Source organism: Cebus imitator, unplaced genomic scaffold (genome assembly GCF_001604975.1).
Source record: "Cebus imitator isolate Cc_AM_T3 unplaced genomic scaffold, Cebus_imitator-1.0 Scaffold415, whole genome shotgun sequence".
In the NCBI taxonomy this organism is placed as follows: Eukaryota; Metazoa; Chordata; class Mammalia; order Primates; family Cebidae; genus Cebus; species Cebus imitator.
Genome location: NW_016107730.1, coordinates 43,083 through 60,577, shown reverse-complemented (window position 1 = coordinate 60,577; position 17,495 = coordinate 43,083). Strand labels below are relative to the sequence as shown.

General features: G+C 43.8%; 1 protein-coding gene and 1 non-coding gene across 4 annotated transcripts in view; both read left to right on the top strand.

Moving 5' to 3' along the window:
* The window catches only part of NBR1 (NBR1 autophagy cargo receptor), a 29,926-nt gene extending 12,560 nt beyond the window's left edge, over window positions 1-17,366 (top strand). Inside the window, exons 6-19 of one of the 3 annotated variants that reach the window (XM_017509333.2) lie at window positions 2,930-3,124; window positions 5,565-5,642; window positions 6,112-6,326; window positions 7,169-7,336; window positions 7,926-8,135; window positions 9,014-9,173; window positions 9,268-9,558; window positions 10,272-10,421; window positions 10,888-10,963; window positions 12,089-12,199; window positions 12,459-12,623; window positions 14,476-14,911; window positions 16,481-16,575; window positions 17,130-17,363. In XM_017509333.2, the coding sequence (XP_017364822.1) occupies window positions 2,930-3,124; window positions 5,565-5,642; window positions 6,112-6,326; window positions 7,169-7,336; window positions 7,926-8,135; window positions 9,014-9,173; window positions 9,268-9,558; window positions 10,272-10,421; window positions 10,888-10,963; window positions 12,089-12,199; window positions 12,459-12,623; window positions 14,476-14,911; window positions 16,481-16,575; window positions 17,130-17,191 (2,412 nt within the window). In that variant the 3' untranslated portion in view covers window positions 17,192-17,363. Of the gene's footprint in view, window positions 1-2,929; window positions 3,125-5,564; window positions 5,643-6,111; window positions 6,327-7,168; window positions 7,337-7,925; window positions 8,136-9,013; window positions 9,174-9,267; window positions 9,559-10,271; window positions 10,422-10,887; window positions 10,964-12,088; window positions 12,200-12,458; window positions 12,624-14,475; window positions 14,912-16,480; window positions 16,576-17,129 lie in introns of all 3 variants that reach the window. The other 2 variants (XM_037731673.1, XM_037731674.1) reach the window with 2 other exon arrangements.
* LOC119468355 lies at window positions 15,961-16,076 on the top strand. The gene has a single exon (XR_005197015.1). It is a non-coding gene; the product is annotated as a U5 spliceosomal RNA (small nuclear RNA).
* Window positions 17,367-17,495: the final 129 nt, after the last annotated feature.

Genomic DNA, 17,495 nt, shown 5'->3' with positions numbered 1-17,495 from the left:
TTTTTGCCCAGGCTAGAGTGCAGTGGCACAATCTTGGCTCACTGCAACCTCCACTTCTGGGGTTCAAGCGATTCTCATGCTTCAGCCTCCCTAGTAGCTGGGATTACAGGTGTCTGCCCCCATGCCCACCTAATTTTTGTAGTTTTAGTAGAGATGGGATTTCACTATGTTGGCCAGGCTGGTCTCAAACTCCCGACCTCAGGTGATCCAACCCCCTCCTTGGCCTCCCAAAGTGCTGGAATTAAAGGCATGAGCCACTGAGCCCTGCCTTTTCTTTTTTTGACATGAGGTTTTACCATGTTCCCCATACTGGTCTTGAACTTTTAGGCTCAAGCAACCCACCCACCTCAGCCTCCCAAAGTGCTAGGATTAGAGGTGTGAGCCATTGCATCCGGCCGTTTTTTCTTTAACATGTGTCTCATCCTGTCATAGAGGCTGGAGTGCAGTGGCGCAATCATGGCTTACTACCCCCTCAACCTCCCAGGCTCAAGTAGTTTTCCCCACTTCATCCTCCTGAGTAGTTGGGACCACAGATGCACATCACCACCCCTGGCTCGTTTTGTTTTGTTTTTTGTTTTGTTTGAATCTTCCTCTGTCACCCAGGCTGGAGTGCAGTGACACAATCTCAGCTCACTGCAGCCTCCACCTCCTGGGTTCAAGCAGTTCTCACACCTCAGCCACCCAAATAGCTGGGATTACAGGCATGTGCTACCACACCCAACTGTTTTTTTTCTTTTAGTAGAGATGGGGCTTCGCTATTTTGGCCAGTCTGGTCTTAATCTAGCCTCAAATGATCTGCCTGCCTCAGCTTCCCAAAGTGCTGGTATTACAGGTGTGAGCCGCTGTGCCCAGCTACCACACCTGGCCATTTTTATTTTTAAAAAGCTTTTTTTCACTGATAGCACTTGTTTTAAAAAATCTTTTTTTTTTTTTTGAGACAGGATTTCACCGTCACCCAGGCTGGAGTGCGGTGGTATGATCACAGCTTACACAGCTGGAGTGCAGTGGCATGATTGCAGCCTTGACCTCCTGGGCTCAAGAGGCCTTCCTACCTCAGACTTCTCTGTAGCTGAGACTACAGGCACACACCACCATGTCCTGATGATTTTTATACTTTTTTTTTTGTGTAGAGACACGTTCTTGCTGTGTTGCCCAGGCTTGTGTTGAACTCCTGGACCCAAGTTATCTACCTCTGCCTCCCAAAGTGCTGGGATTACAGGCATGAGCTACCTCACACAGCCCCCAAATACTTTTCTTTTGGAGACAGAGTCTCACTTTGTCACCCAGGCTGGAGTGCAGTGGCACCATCTTTGTCCATTGCAACTTCCGCCTCCTGGATTCAAGCAATTCTCCTGTCTCAGCCTCCCAAGTAGCTGGGATTACAGGCATACTATGCCTGACTAATTTTTATATTTTCAGTAGAGACAGTGTTTCACCATGTTGGACAGGCTGGTCTCGAACTCTTGACCTTGTGATCTGCCCACCTCGGCCTCCCAACGTGCTGGGATTACAGGTGTGAGCGACTGTGCCTGGCCCCAAAATACTGTTCTTATTGGAAAACTAAACGCCTAATTATAGGACATAGCTTTGTTTCTTAAGTTTTGTTAGTCTAGAATTGACTTTTTTGGAACCCTGACTTAAGATTCCATAGATGTAGTCTTATATAAAAACCAATTAGGGCAGGCACAGTGGCTCACACCTGTAATCCCAGCACTTTGGGAGGCCGAGACGGGCGGACCATGAGGTCAAGAGATTCAGACTATCCTGGCTAACATGGTGAAGCCCTGTCTCTACTAAAAATACAAAAATTAGCTGGGTGTGGTGGTGCGCACCTATAGTCTGAGCTACTCTGGAGGCTGAGGCAAAAGAATCACTTGAACCCGGAGGTGGGGATTTCAGTGAGCCTAGATCATGCCGCTGCACTCCAGCCTGACGACACAGCAAGACTCTGTCTCAAACAACAACAACAACAACAACAAAACAGAAAAATAGTAACCCAGTTAAGGAAAATCTTAATTAATTTGCTATCTTACAACCTACTTTTATGGGTTGTTTTTTTTTTTTTTTTTTTTTGGTGTGTGTGGAATAAAGCAACACAATGCTTTTGTGGTTTTAATAACAAAACCAAGTTTATGATGGGCCTGGGTAACATATGACAAAAAAATTTTAAAATTAGCCAACGGGCGTAGTGATTCACACCTGTAATCCCAGCACTTTGAGAGGTCGAGGTGGGCGGATTGCTAGAGCCCAGGAGTTCAAGACTAGCCTGGGCAACATCATAAAACCCCACATCTACAAAAATACAAAAATTAGCCAGGTGTGGTGGTACACACCTCTAGACCCAGTTACTCAGGAAGCTGAGGTGGGAGGATAATTTAAGCTCAGACATCCAAGACCAGTCTGGGCAACACAGTGAGACTCCTTTCTCCAAAGAAAAACAAAAACCTTAGCCAGGTGTGGTGATGTGCCCCTGTAATCCCAGCAACTCAGGAGGCTGAGATGGGAAGATGGCTTGAACTCAGGAGACAGATAGGCTGCAGTGAGCCATGCATTGCATTCCAATGTGGGTGACAGAGCAAAATGCCATCTGAAAAACCCAAAATAAAAATAAATTTCTAGGCCTGGCACAGTGGCTCATGCCTGTAATCCTAGCACTTTGGGAGGCAAAGGTGGGTGGATCACCTGAGGTCCGGAGTTCAAGACCAGCCTGGCCAACATGGTGAAAGCCTGTCTTAAAGAAAAACAAAACAAAACAAAACAAAAATATATATATATATATTCTATTTGTTGTTGGATTTAATAAGGCAAACAAAAATCCTAATAATTTCTAGCATAATTTACCACACCATTCTGTTTTGATGTCTTTGAAACTTTATCTGGGAAAGAAGAATGGCATCTTACGTTTTTGTTTCATAATGTATGCTCTTAGATGGCAGTTAAACAGGGAAACCAGCTGCAGATGCAAGTCCACGAAGGGTACCATGTCATTGATGAAGCCCCAACCCCAGTTGTAGGAGCAAAACGACTAGCTTCCAGGACAGGGAAGAAGCCACTTGCACATTACTCTTCACTGGTGAGAGTCTTGGGATCGGACATGAAGACCCCAGAGGAGCCTGCAGTGCAGGTATGAAGGTTATGGCCCAGTCTATTCAATTTTTTTTTTTAAATAAAGCTAAACAAGTTTTTGTTATTATTATCATTGTACTTTAAATTCTGGGATACATGTGTAGAATGTGCAGATTTGTTACTTACACGTGCCATGATGGTTTGCTCCACCTATCAACCCGTCATCTACATTAAATATTTCTCCTAATGCTATCCCTCCCCTAAATCCCCACCCCCTGACAGGCCTCAGTGTGTGATGTTCCTCTCCCTGTGTCCATATGTTCTCATTGTTCAACTCCCACTTATGAGTGACAACATGCGGTATTTGATTTCCTGTGTTAGTTTGCTGAGAATGATGGTTTCCAGCGTCATTCATGTCCCTGCAAAGGATGTGAAGTCTTTTTTTTTTTGAGACAGAGTTTCGCTCTTGTTACCCAGGCTGGAGTGCAATGGCGCGATCTCGGCTCGCCACAACCTCCGCCTCCTGGGTTCAGGCAATTTCCTGCCTCAGCCTCCTGAGTAGTTGGGATTACAGGCACGCACCACCATGCCCAGCTAATTTTTGGTATTTTTAGTAGAGACAGGGTTTCACATGTTGACCAGGATGGTCTTGATCTCTTGACCTTGTGATCCACCCGCCTTAGCCTCCCAAAGTGCTGGGATTACAGGTGTGAGCCACTGCACCTGGTGTGAAGTCTTTTTTTATGGCTGCATAGTATTCCATGGTGTATATATGCCACATTTTCTTTATCTAGTCTATCATTGATGGGCATTTGGATTGGTTCCAAGCCTTTGCTATTGTGAATAGTGCTGCAATAAATATATGTGTGCATGTGTCTTCATACTAGAATGATTTATAATCCTTTGAGTATAAACCCAGTAATGGCATTGCTGGCTCATATGGTATTTCTGGTTCTAGATCCTTGAGGAAGTACTTTTTTTTTTTTTTTTTTTTTTNTTTTTGAGGCGAAGTTTTGCTCTTCTTGTTGCTTAGGCTGGAGTACAATGGCCAATGGCGTAACCTCCATTCACTGCAACTTCCGCCTCCTGGGTTCAAGCAGTTCTCCTGCCTCAGACTCCTGAGTAGCTGGGATTACAGGCATGTGCCACCATGCCTGGATAATTTTTATATTTTTAGTAGAGATGAGTTTCTCCATGTTTGCCAGGCTGATCTCGAACTACCAACCTCAAGTGATCCTCCTGCCTCGGCCTCCCAAAGTTCTGGGATTACAGGCGTGAGCCACCATGCCTGGCCTGTTTCCTGACTTTTTAATGATCACCATTCTAACTGGGGCGAGATGGTATCTCACTGTGGTTTTGATTTGCATTTCTCTAATGACCAGTGATGATGAGCTTTTTTTCATAGGTTTTTTTGGCCGCATAAATATCTTCTTTTGAAAAGTGTTCATATCTTCGCCCACTGTTTGATGGGGTTGTTTTTTTCTTGTAAATTTAAGTTCCTTGTAGATTCTAGATATTAGCCCTTTGTCAGATAGATTGCAAAAGTTTTCTCCCATTGTGTAGGTTGCCTGTTCACTCTGATGATAGTTTCTTTTGGTGTACAGAAGCTCTTTAATTAGATCCTATTTGTCAATTTTGGCTTTTGTTGCCATTGTTTTTGGTGTTTTAGTCATGAAGTCTTTGCCAGATGCCTATGTCCTGAATGGCATTGCTTAGGTTTTCTTCTAGGGTTTTTATGATTTTAGGTCTTAAGTTTAAGTCTTTAATCCATCTTGAGTTAATTGTTGTATAAGGTGTGAGGAAGGGGTCGTGTCACTTTTCTGCATATGGTTAGCCAGTTTTCCCAACACCATTTGTTAAATAGGGAATCCTTTCCCCATTGCTTGCTTCAGTCTATCCAGTTTCTAAATTTATTTCTCATCGTCTTTGTTGTGAGATTTGCATGTTTATGAGAGATGGGAATTATTGTGATCCTCTCTGTCTCCTACTTTTAAAACTGGTAACAGTAGTTTACTTCTGGAGAAGGGGGAGCAGGGGGAGCTAGAGACTGTGTTTTCCTTTAGTACACCTTCATACTGTGACTTTTTTTTTTAAACTATATGTTTGGATGATTTCACAAAAGAAACCTCAAAATAATATACTCCAGGTAAAGTATTTTAAGGACAGGTATGGTGGCTCATGCTTGTAATCCTAGCACCTTGGCAGGCTAAGGTGGGTGGATCACAAGGTCAAGAGATCGAGACCATCCTGGCCAACATGGTGAAACCCCGTCTTTACTAAATATACAAAAATTAGCTGGGTGTGGTGGCATGCACCTGTAGTACCAGCTACTTGGGAGGCTGAGGCAGGAGAATCGGTTGAACATGAGAGGCGGAAGTTGCAGTGAGCCGAGATCGCACCATTGCACTCCAGCCTGGTGACAGAATGAGACTGTCTCAAAAAAAAGTATTTTAAATAGAAAAAGTAACCTCCAACATTCAGCTTGTGTTTCCTCCCAGTTGTTTCCACCTGCTTCATGTGACACAGACCAGCCTCAAGACAAGCCCCCAGACTGGTTCACGAGCTACCTGGAGACAGTGAGTGTTCCCTCTGGCTTGGGTTTTAACTGCAGTGTTGGGACAGGTGGAATGTGGAAGAAATAGAAAACCAAACCCAAATGGCTGCTGTGCAGCCTCTGGTACAGGTGAAGAGTGGTAGCTTATAATTTCCAAACCTACAGCAGTTCCAGTCAAGAAAGCTGTAACCTTTGCAGTGAAGTGTCAGAAAAAGAGGGAGTCTAATTCTAAGCATGTAAGGGAGAGGGACAAATTTCTGCTTGAGAAGAACTTAGAAATTTACTTATCAAAAGGATTTTTGATATTTTCTTTGAACCAGTTTAGCTATGGAAGGAATAGACCTTTTGCTATGTTTCATGTCTATTCAGTAGCAGTTGTTTATTGTGTTTTTGTATTACACCAGAGACAGGTTTCAGATCTATTGATACCTTCACACTTTTTTTCAGTATTGGAACTGAGTTTTTTCCCCACCTTCTGCTTCATATTCTAGTTCAGAGAACAAGTGGTTAAAGAAACGGTTGAGAAGCTTGAACAGAAATTACATGAGAAGCTTGTCCTCCAGAACCCATCCTTGGGTTCTTGTCCTTCAGAAGTCTCAATTCCTACTTCAGAGGAAACATTGTTTTTACCAGAAAACCAGTTCAGCTGGCATATTGCTTGCAACAACTGCCAAAGAAGGATTGTTGGCGTCCGCTACCAGTGTAGGTAAGCAGTTGCTTGGGAGTAGCTAGCTAGTGATAGACCTAAGAGCATTTACCTTCCTGGCTTTCTGATTAGGTTAAGGGATATTGGTTGTACCCTGTTTCTGAGCATTAGATGTCATAGCTGTGAGTTGGAAGCACAAGCTTATCTTCACCCACATGCTTTGTGGGTTGTAACCATTCAGATTGTTGAATTCAGATGTGCATTTGGATTAGCAAAGCCAGGCAAAATTCTGTTCCCCTGAACAGACACAATTAGATCACTAAGGGTAGTTGCTCGGTTGTTCCAAATGCCTTTTTTGTTTGCTTTTATTTGTTTGGTGACAGGGTCTCACTCAGTCACCCAAGGCTGCAGTGCAGGGTGCAATCACAGTTCACTGCAGCCTCACCCTCCCAGGCTCGGACAGTCCTCCCACTTCAGCCTCCCAAGTAGCTGGGACCACAGGCATAGGGTACCATGCCTGCCTAATATTTTTTTTAATTATTTTTTTAGAGATGGGGTCTCCCTATGTTGCCCAGGCTGGTCTCAAACTCCTGGACTCAAGTGATCCTCCTCTCCAGAGCCTCCCAAAGTGCCGGGATTACAGGCATGAGCCACTGTGCCTCACCCCATATACTTTCATATCTTACCTTCCTCCCTTAGGTTTTCATTTAAAATGGGTATGAGTTAAGTGTTGTTATCCTAATTTTATTAATGAAGAAAATTGAGGCATGGCATAGTTAAATGACGTGTTCAGGTAACCAGCTAGTTGGCACTGGAGCAAATGTAGAAGTCTGGTCTTATACCTCCCTATCCCGGGTACTTCCTGTTATGCCACTGTGTACTGTGCCATTCCTTCCCCACAGCTTATGCCCGTCCTACAATATCTGTGAAGATTGTGAAGCAGGGCCATATGGCCATGACACTAACCACGTCCTGCTGAAGTTACGGAAACCTGTTGTGAGTTCCTCTGAACCATTCTCTCACTCAAAGTACTCTACTCCTCGTCTTCCTGCTGCTCTGGAACAAGTCAGGTAAAACCCTATACATGGAGATGCTTATTCTCTGATTAACTTCTTGGTTCTGGTGACAAGGTGTGAATCACAAAACTACAGATAATCTCCTTAGTTCCACTCATTTTCAGTTGATGTGCAGAAATGAAGACAGTTATCCAAAGTTAATGAAATAGAAATAAGAACTATAAAAAGAAATTAAGAAACTGAAGTAGGTTGGGCACAATGGCCCATAACTGTTATCTCAGCAACTTGAGGGGCTAAGGTGGGAGATTGCCTGAAGCCAAATATTTGAGACCAGCCTAGGCAATATAGCAAGATCCCACCTCTAAAAAAAATTTTTTTAATTAGACAGGCATGGTGGTGCATACCTATAGTTTCAGCTACTTGGGAGGCTGAGGTGAGCAGATCACTTGAGCCTAGGAATATGAGGTGGAAGGGGAGCCATAATTATACCACTTCATATCAGCCTGCATGACTGAGTGAGACCCTGACTCTAAAACAATAAAAGAAACTAAAAGCTGACACTGGTGGAGATTGCAATTGGCTCCACATAGCTTCAGAATTTATTTGTGCCTTTCTTTTAAGACTTGCTTTTATTATCTCACAGGCTCCAGAAACAGGTTGATAAGAACTTTCTTAAAGCAGAAAAGCAAAGGTTGCGAGCTGAGAAGAAACAACGTAAAGCAGAGGTCAAAGAACTTAAAAAGCAGCTTAAGCTCCATAGGAAAATTCACCTATGGAATTCAATCCATGGACTCCAGAGCCCCAAGTCTCCTTTAGGCCGACCTGAAAGCTTGCTCCAGCCTAATACCCTGATGTAAGCCCAGGGCTGGGGTGGGAGCCAAAACTTTAGGCCCAGCTCTCTGAAACTGGAACTTCAGCCAACTTCTGTCTTATTCACTGGCAGCCCCGTAACACTTAAATCCTTAAAACTTCCCATTATCTGTCTTAGTATTATTAAAGGGTGGTTTGGTAGTTATTTTTGACACTTGTTTTGTTTCCTTCAGAAAGATAGAAACCACTAAAGTTCAGAATGGTGGAGTCCCTCTCTTCATTGGAGGCAATCTGGAATTGAAGCAAAAGGAACAAGTGTTTTAAAAGCCTGACTCTCGCTGGGCATTGTGGCTCACGCCTGTAATCCCATTGCTTTGGGAGGTCGAGATGGGTGGATCATGAGGTCAGGTGTTCAAGACCAGCCTGGCCAAGATGCTGAAACCCCATCTCTACTAAAAATACAAAAATTAGCCAGGCTTGGTGCCTCCCACCTGTAATCTCAGCTACTCGGGCATCTCTTGAACCTGGGGAATCTCTTGAACACGGGTAATAGGGGTCGCAGTGAGCTGAGATCACACCACTGCACTCTAGCCTGGGCGACAGGGCAAGACTCCGGCTCAAAAAAAAAAAAAAAAAAAAAAGCCTTACTCTCTAGGTGTTGTATTTATAGGCCCTTTTAATTATACTTGCCATGACTTTTTAAGCTCAGGAGTCGGACCTATCCTCTGTTTTGTTTTATTATTTTAAATTTGTCAGAAAATTTATTGTTTCTAATACATGATCCTATACTAATATTAGTATTATTTTTAGGGCAAATGGGTTAGTACATTTTCAAGAGTCATAGACTCTCAAGCCAATGTGGGATATTCAGAAGCCTTCACACCCAGTGGCAAGTGATTAAGCATCTGAATTTCTATTCAGGCTCCCTTTGCAGCCCTGTACCCCAGTTATGCCAACGCTCAGTGCAGCATTTGTAGATGAGAATTTGCCTGATGGGACTCACCTTCAGCCAGGAACCAAGTTTATCAAACACTGGAGGATGAAAAATACAGGAAATGTAAAGTGGAGTGCAGACACAAAGGTAATTTTTCCCACAAAATGTGAAGATGAACTGATTTGAAGTGGCAGAGTGCTCAGCTGACAAGCTTGCTTTCTCTTATTACTGTTCTTTGTAGCTCAAGTTCATGTGGGGAAACCTGACTTTGGCTTCCACAGAAAAGAAGGATGTTTTGGTTCCCTGCCTCAAGGCTGGCCATGTGGGAGTTGTATCTGTGGAGTTCATTGCCCCAGCCTTGGAGGGAACGTATACTTCCCATTGGCGTCTTTCTCACAAAGGCCAGCAATTTGGGCCTCGGGTCTGGTGCAGTATCATAGTGGATCCTTTCCCCTCCGAAGAGAGCCCTGATAACACTGAAAAGAACATGATCAGCTCAAGCAAAGCTGATGATCTCACCTGCCAGCAAGAGGTGAGCATTGATTGGTAGGCTTTGGCCCAGTATCCCAATCATAGAAAGAAGGTGGCTAAAACTAAAACAACCCACTCATAGCTGGTAGTTCTTCTAGAAACCATGAAAGGTTAGCTTCTCCCCTCCCCCCAACACATATCTATGCTGATATTTGGCCTCTTCTTTAGGGTGTTTTAGTGTCTTTAGGGTCTTGCTGCAGGCAGTCCCTGAATACTTTTGTACCTCTTTGTAATGCTGCATGGTCACCCTGTTGGCTGCACAAGAGAAAGAGGGGTGGCTGGCCTGGCCTGGCCTGTGGAGCTGCTGAACTGATAGCTTTACTCCTTAACATCCATGACTCCTGAAATACCCTGTGTATGTTCCCTAAATACTAATGAAGTCTTGTTCTGGTTGCTACTTAGTGCACAGGTTTTTAATACAAATCTCTGTATTAGTGGGGCAGAGTGTTTACTGCTTAAAGTTACCCAATTTTAATGTTCTGGTTTTCACTAATATAGTTAATGTAAGTTGTCATTAGGGGAGGCTGGGTGAATGTGAATTCTCTCTGCTGTTTTTGCAACTTTTCTATAACTGTAAAATTGTATCAAAAACATTTCTAAAGTTTTTTTTAAATATAGAGGTACAGCAGCATTTTTATATTTGGGGACATTGTCAGCCTGCCTCTTCAGTTTTGTTGAAGGCATAAAATTTGTCTCAATGGTTTGTCTCTATAGGAAGCTTTTCTTCTGGCTAAAGAAGAAATACAGCTTGGTGAAGTGACTGAGCAGACAGAAGGGACAGCAGCCTGCATCCCACAGAAGGCAAAAAATGTTGCCAGTGAGAGGGAGCTCTACATCCCATCTGTGGATCTTCTGACTGCCCAGGTGGAAGATTCAGCACTTTGAAGGGCAAGGGACAGAGGGAGAGAGCACAGGAGAGGAGAAGGTGGTAGAGTCATAGGTGGTAATGAGAAAATCAGAGATATGCCCACTTTGATCGAGTCAGATGCATTTAATGGGAAGGAGATCACCCATGGAACCGAGTTTGTAAACTAGATGTTTCCTCTTTGAATTGGGAACTCAATCCTGTACTTCCCCAAAAACTCCCTTTAGTTTCCTCTTCACTTCGGCCTGATTCTCCTTCACACCTGCTGCATATTCTCTTTCCTGCCATTTGGTTATTTCAATGTCTAATTCCCATTTAACTCTTCTTGTTTTCACTTGACTGAAGAGAGGCATGAATTTGAACAAAGTTGAATCCCAGACGATGTGGAAATGGTCTACAGGTCCCATCTAGACATGGCTCCAGCTGCACTGCAAACAGTCTAACACTGCCTGTCTTTTTTTATAGGACCTGCTATCCTTTGAGCTGTTGGATATAAACATTGTTCAAGAGTTGGAGAGAGTGCCCCACAACACCCCTGTGGGTAAGAATGTTACTCATTTCATCTTGTTCATCTTACTGATAGGCACAAAAGTACCATAGCCTAGACACTGGTAGTGTTTTATTCTGAGGACATGGAAAGGATTTCTCCCACAGTAGGACAGTAAAGCAGCAATCATGGATCCGTGTTCCTTCTTTCCTGTCCTTTGTCAAAAGCAACAATATGCTAGGCACAGTGGCTCATCCCTATAATCTCAGCACTTTGGGAGGCCAAGGTGGGTGGATCACTTGAGACCAGGGTTTGAGACCAGCCTGGGCAACATGGTAAAACCCCCATCTCTACAAAAATTATTTTTAAAAATTAGCTGGGCATGGCCAGGCACGGTGACTCACGCCTGTAATCCCAGCACTTTGGGAGGCCAAAGCAGGCAGATCATCTGAGGTTGGGGGTTCGAGACCAGCCTGACCAACATGGAAAAACCCTGTCTCTACTGAAAATACAAAATTAGCCAGGCATGGTAGTGCATGCCTGTAATCCCAACTATTCGGGAGGCTGAGACAGGAAAATCACTTGAACCTGGAAGGCGGAGGTTGCCGTAAGCCAGGATTGTGCCATTGCATTCCAGCCTGAGCAACAAGAGCAAAAACCTTCATCTCAAAAAAAAAAAAAAAAATTAGCTGGGCATGGTGGCCTGCTCCTGTGGTCTCAGCTACTGGGGAGATTGAAGTGGGAGGATCACTTGAGCCCAGGAGACAGAGGTTGCAGTGAGCCAAGATTGAACCACTGCTCTCCAGCCTGGATGACAGAGTGAAACCCCATCTCAAAAAAAAAAAAAAAAAGGAATAATACAAGTCTGTGCAAGGCTTTTCCACCATAAAGGGATCCTCTTTTTTTTCTGTAGATATTTGTATCCTTTTGTTCCTTTGTATTCATGGTTTTGTGTCTTGGCCACAGCTTTCCAGGCCAAATAACTGTCCTGCATTGATTGATCTGAGATACTTGGATACCTATTGGTCTGGAAATTTTTTTGACAGACCTCAGAGCATATCTGGGTTTATTTTATCCCTGCAGGAGGCAAGAAGCCTACAAACTGCGAATTCTGGACACTGACTATTGATGATATGATGCTTTCTCTTGTTTGATGGCTCTCCTGTCTTCATTCTCCAGATATGACTCCCTGCATGTCTCCTCTGCCACATGACGGTCCTTTAATTGAGAAGCCAGGCTTGGGGCAGATACAGGAAGAGAGTGAAGGGGCAGGATTTAAAGCACTTCCTGGTAAGGGATTAAATATTTGTAAAGTATTTGCATCCTCCCTTTCCCTGCCATACTCTATTTTACAGCCATTCCCTACTAACCTTACCTTAGCATGTAAATGGGCTTTCTTTCTGTAGCATCTCATGTTTTGAAGTCTCCTCACCTTCACATGATACAGATAGCAGCTATTCCTTGATTTAGTTTTAGCATGGGTAATGACTGGTGAATGTTCCTCAGCACCTTAAACATCAAGTGCAGACAAAGTTTATGTGTCTTTCAGATTCTGTGGTGTCAGTAAAGAGGAAGCCTGAGAACATTGCTTCTGTGGAGGAAGCAGAAGAAGACCTGAGTGGGACCCAGTTTGTGTGTGAGACAGTAATCCGATCCCTTACCTTGGATGCTGCCCCAGATCACAATCCTCCTTACAGACAGAAGTCCTTGCAGAGTGAGTGTCCTTGCATTTCCCCCACCTAGCTGGTTGCCACCTGAGTTCTGACTGCCAGACTTGACTAGTTAGATGTGCTCTTCTTCACTGAGAGTGAAGGGAGAGTGATCTTTGTCAGAAATTCTGATCTTGTTTGTATCTTTAAACTCTACATATGCTACCTGACTGTTCTAATTAGAACATCAGGAGCAAAGAAGCCACCATACTCATTTCTCCATTTTCTCAGGGGCAGAATTACAACTAGATTCCACAGTGGAACAGCAGCCAGTTGTGCTGCCTGGATTCTGCAGTAAGGAATCTTCCTGTAATTTGAGAGAGCTCTTTGGAGGCCCGGGTAGCTGAGTTGTCTGCTTTCTCCAAGGGCAGCGGTCGAAGAAACAGTGGGTAGAAAGAAGCAGGAGTACCAAACAAAGTTTCTCAAGGTTTAATTCCGCTGTAAATACCTTTATAACAGAAACTTCTAGAATAACAGATAGATAAACCAAAGTATATATTTTAGGCAGTATCAAAAAATTCAAATGTAGTACATCTGACTAATAATGGAGAATCTCTTTGTTATTATTATTATTTTTTTTTTTTTTTTTGAGACGGAGTTTCGCTCTTGTTACCCAGGCTGGAGTGCAATGGCGCGATCTCGGCTCACCGCAACCTCCGCCTCCTGGGTTCAGGCAATTCTCCTGCCTCAGCCTCCTGAGTAGCTGGGATTACAGGCACGCACCACCATGCCCAGCTAATTTTTTGTAGTTTTAGTAGAGACGGGGTTTCACCGTGTTGACCAGGATGGTCTTGATCTCTTGACCTTGTGATCCACCCGCCTTGGCCTCCCAAAGTGCTGGGATTACAGGCGTGAGCCACCGCGCCCGGCGAGAATCTCTTTATTATAATGAAATTTGACCTATATCTTTAAATATTATTTATCTCACTTTTGCTTAAAGTATACATGTATATCTTTATATTTTTTTTCCACGTGTGTACAAGTACATAACAAAAAGGTCTGGAAAGACAATACCAATATGTTCTCAGCTGTTATTCTGATAGGATTCATAGGGGTTTTTTTTTTTTTTTTTTAATATAAGGTCTCATTCTCATGCCCAGGCTGAAGTGCAAGTGGCAAGATCACGGCTCATTGCAGCCACAACCTCCTGGGCTCAAGTGATTCTCCCCACCTCGGTCTCCCAAGGAGCTGGGACCACAGGCACATGCCATCACACTGAGCTAACTTTTTTTTATTGTTGGTAGAGATGGGATTTTGCCATGTTGCCCAAGCTGGTCCTAAACTCCTGAGCTTAAGCAGTCTGCCTGCCTTGGCCTCCCAGAGTGCTGGGATTATAGCCATAAGGCACCACACCTGGCCTGGGTAGCTTTTTTATATCCTTTTTTACCCTCTCAACCATGATTTGCCAGTTTTCTCCCATGACTGCATCATCTTTGTAAAGAAGAGGAGGAAAATAAGAATATAATCCTATAATACTCATCTCCTAACTTTTTCTCTTTTTATAGCACTGTTAGCTAGTATATCAGTTTTGGTTTAAACTACCTCAGTATATTAACCATCACATGAAAAGGAAAAAGGGAGGGATGGAGCCACCTCCTTTTAAGATTCACAGAGCTTCTTGGAAGCCTGGGTGTTTCTGCCTACCTTCTTTCTGTGAGCTTTGATTCTAATTCATTTCACATAGCCTTCAAACTTAGAATATGGTCATGGTTCCAGCACCAGGCCTTCCCTCTAGTTCTTCCCTTTCCTCTGGCTTTCATGATTCTAGCTCATGCTCCACAGGGCTTTACCAAGTAAGGATAGTACTTAGGGCTGCTTTTAGCTTCTAACTGAAAATTGGTTGCTTTCATCCTTTAGTGAAATTTGCCTTGCCTGAAGAAGGACCCCTTGGAAATGAGAGGGAGGAGATTGTCCATATTGCCGAGGAAGAAGTCGTGGTGGAGGAGGAGGAGGAGGAAGAGGAGGAGGATGAGCTCAAAGATGAAGTTCAGAGTCAATCCTCTGCTTCTTCAGAGGATTACATCATCATCCTGCCTGAGTGCTTTGATACTAGCCGCCCCCTGGGGGATTCCATGTACAGCTCTGCACTCTCACAGCCAGGCCTGGAGCGAGGTGCTGAAGGCGAACCTGGGGTTGAGGCTGGGCAGGAACCAGCTGAGGCTGGGGAGAGACTCCCTGGAGGGGAGAACCAGCCACAGGAGCACAGCATAAATGACATCCTCATGACCTCACAGACTCTGGAAACAGTGCCCCTAATCCCAGAGGTAGTGGAGCTTCCACCACCACTGCCCAGGTACCACTCACATCCCCCTCAGCTGGGGTGTTCTTCAGAGGTGAAATAAAGAGTGAGAGGAACCAACCTGATCTCAAAACCTGTTTTTTCTTCAGTATGGGAAGAGACTATTTTCCATAGTAAAGTCTGAATTTAGATGAATAAAAGCCATATTTCCCAGTATTTATGGATTCTGGATTTAAAGAAATATTCGTTTTAGTTGGCCTTAAATTATCTGAGTATAGTCTGTCTACTTACATTTTGATTACTGAGAGGTGGCTGTATTTTTTTTTTTTTTGAGACAGGCTGTTGCCCAGGTTGGAGTGCACTCTGTTTCCCAGGCTGGAGTGCAGTGGCACAATCTTGGTTTACTGTAATCTCTGCCTCTGAGGCTCAAGCAATCCTCCAACCCCAGCCTCCTGAGTAGCTGGGACTAAAGGCACGGGCCACCACACCCAGCTAATTTTTTTATTTATCATAGAAGTGGGGTTTTGCCGTATTGTCCAGGCTGGTCTTGAACTCCTGGCCTCAAGCAGTCCACCCGACTGAGTCTCCCAAAATGCTGGGATTATAGGTGTGAGCCACCATGCCTGGCTGAGAGCCAGTGTCTTTTTCTGGTTTTGTGTTTTTTTTTTTTGGTCTCACATGGTCACCCAGGCTGGAGTGCGATGACACAGTCTCAGCTCACTGCAACCTCTGCCTCCCGGGTTCAAGTGATTCTCCTGCCTCAGCCTCCTGACCACCACACCTAGATAATTTTTTGTATTTTAATAGAGACGAGGTTTCACCATGTTGGCCAGGTTGGTCTCGAACTCCTGATCTCAGGTGATCCACCTGCCCCGGCCTTCCAAAGTGCTAGGATTACAGGTGTGAGCCACCACACCCGGCCCCAAGAGCCAGTTTTTAAACACAAACATCCCTGTACCTTCCCTCCTTGTTTTATTGACTCTTCAGTAAAGGCAGCAAAAACTCAACCGAGTTTTTGAGATGGATCAAAACTCCATCTCAAAAAACAGCCATAATTAGGAAGTTAAATCCATTATGGGAAAAAAACACTAAAAAACCAAACAATACTCTGGTTTCTCTTCAAATTGTATAAATCTTTTGCCTTTTACTAAAGATTTCTGTAGAGAGGAACAATTCTGAGTCTTAATCCAATTTTTTGAGGCCCTGTTTCTATGGGGCTGATTTTAAAAAAAATTATTTTTAATTCTCTGGTGAATCTCTCTGAATCATTCTTGTCTCCTAATAGTAGGGAAAATGCTGAAGCCTTGACTATAACATAAACTATTCTCCCCAAAAGCTAGACATTTCCATTTATTAACACCAATTGATGTAGGTTGAGACATGACCAGACTGAAGCCAACATTTCCAGCTTGGCTGTGGCTGCATAGGAAAACAGGGTAGAATGTAGCTCTTAACGATTAGAATGTAGCTCTTAACGATGGAACCCTAAATCCAGACATATGATCTGGATCAGAAATATGAAGCCTCTAGAGAATTTGGCACTGCTGTGCTGTGTTTACTATTTCTCCACTGTTGCCTTAAGTGCCTTTTCAATTTACTTTCCATATTGTGTCTTTCTGAAAGGAGTCCTCCTTGTGTACATCATCATGGTTCCCCAGGAATGGATTTACCAGTTAACATACCAGAAGCTTCTTCAGTCCCTGATCAGATCAGAGGAGGTAATGATCAGCCTGAGCTTTTTCTTTTTCTCTGCTCTTGTCTAATGGAAACCAGGTATAAATAGGCTCTCTCTTGGTGATTCGTGGCGGTTTTTATAAACTTGCCCTTCATTCTCTCCATGCTCCTCCTGCATACCTTTACTTCTATTCTCTGGCTAACTATATTGTTAGACCTCTTAGAGGTAGTGGAAAGAACACAGGCTTTGGAGCCATACTAATCTAGGTTCCAGCTCCGTCTCCACTTTTCCTGACTAGCAGTTCAGCAGGTTTATAATGGCTGTGAGTCTGTTTCCTTACTACAAAATATATGAGTTTGTTAGGATTATAGAGTTATTTTTTCTGGTTGAATTAACAGTCATCTTGCATTACAATTCTGGACAGTTTCTCCTTATCACTTAAGCTACCCTTAAAACTTCCTAAATACTTAAAAAACAAAAAAGACTTCAAACACTGTGATCAGATTGCCACCTGCCTCAGTCATAGCCTTGCTGTGAGTTAGGGAACACTAGGTGCTTATGGATGCTGCATCTAACCAACAGCTCTTTTGCTTTTAGAGCCCAGAGGCTCATCAGGACTTATAAACAGCAGACAGAAGAGCTATGACCACTCAAGGTAACAACCTTGTGCAGTCTCTTTTTCAGAAGCAGGTGGATATCCTAGTATTGCTTCTGTTTAAAAGAGCCTCTCACAGCATGTACCCATCTTCAGAGAGCAGAGAAGGGGAGCCCTCATTCCTTCTTGTCCTTATTTCTTCTAAACCCTTTGAGCAACACTGAACAAAGGGCAAAAGCTGATGTTTAAGAGTGTTCTAGGCCGGGCGCGGTGGCTCAAGCCTGTAATCCCAGCACTTTGGGAGGCCGAGGCGGGTGGATCACGAGGTCAAGAGATCGAGACCATCCTGGTCAACATGGTAAAACCCC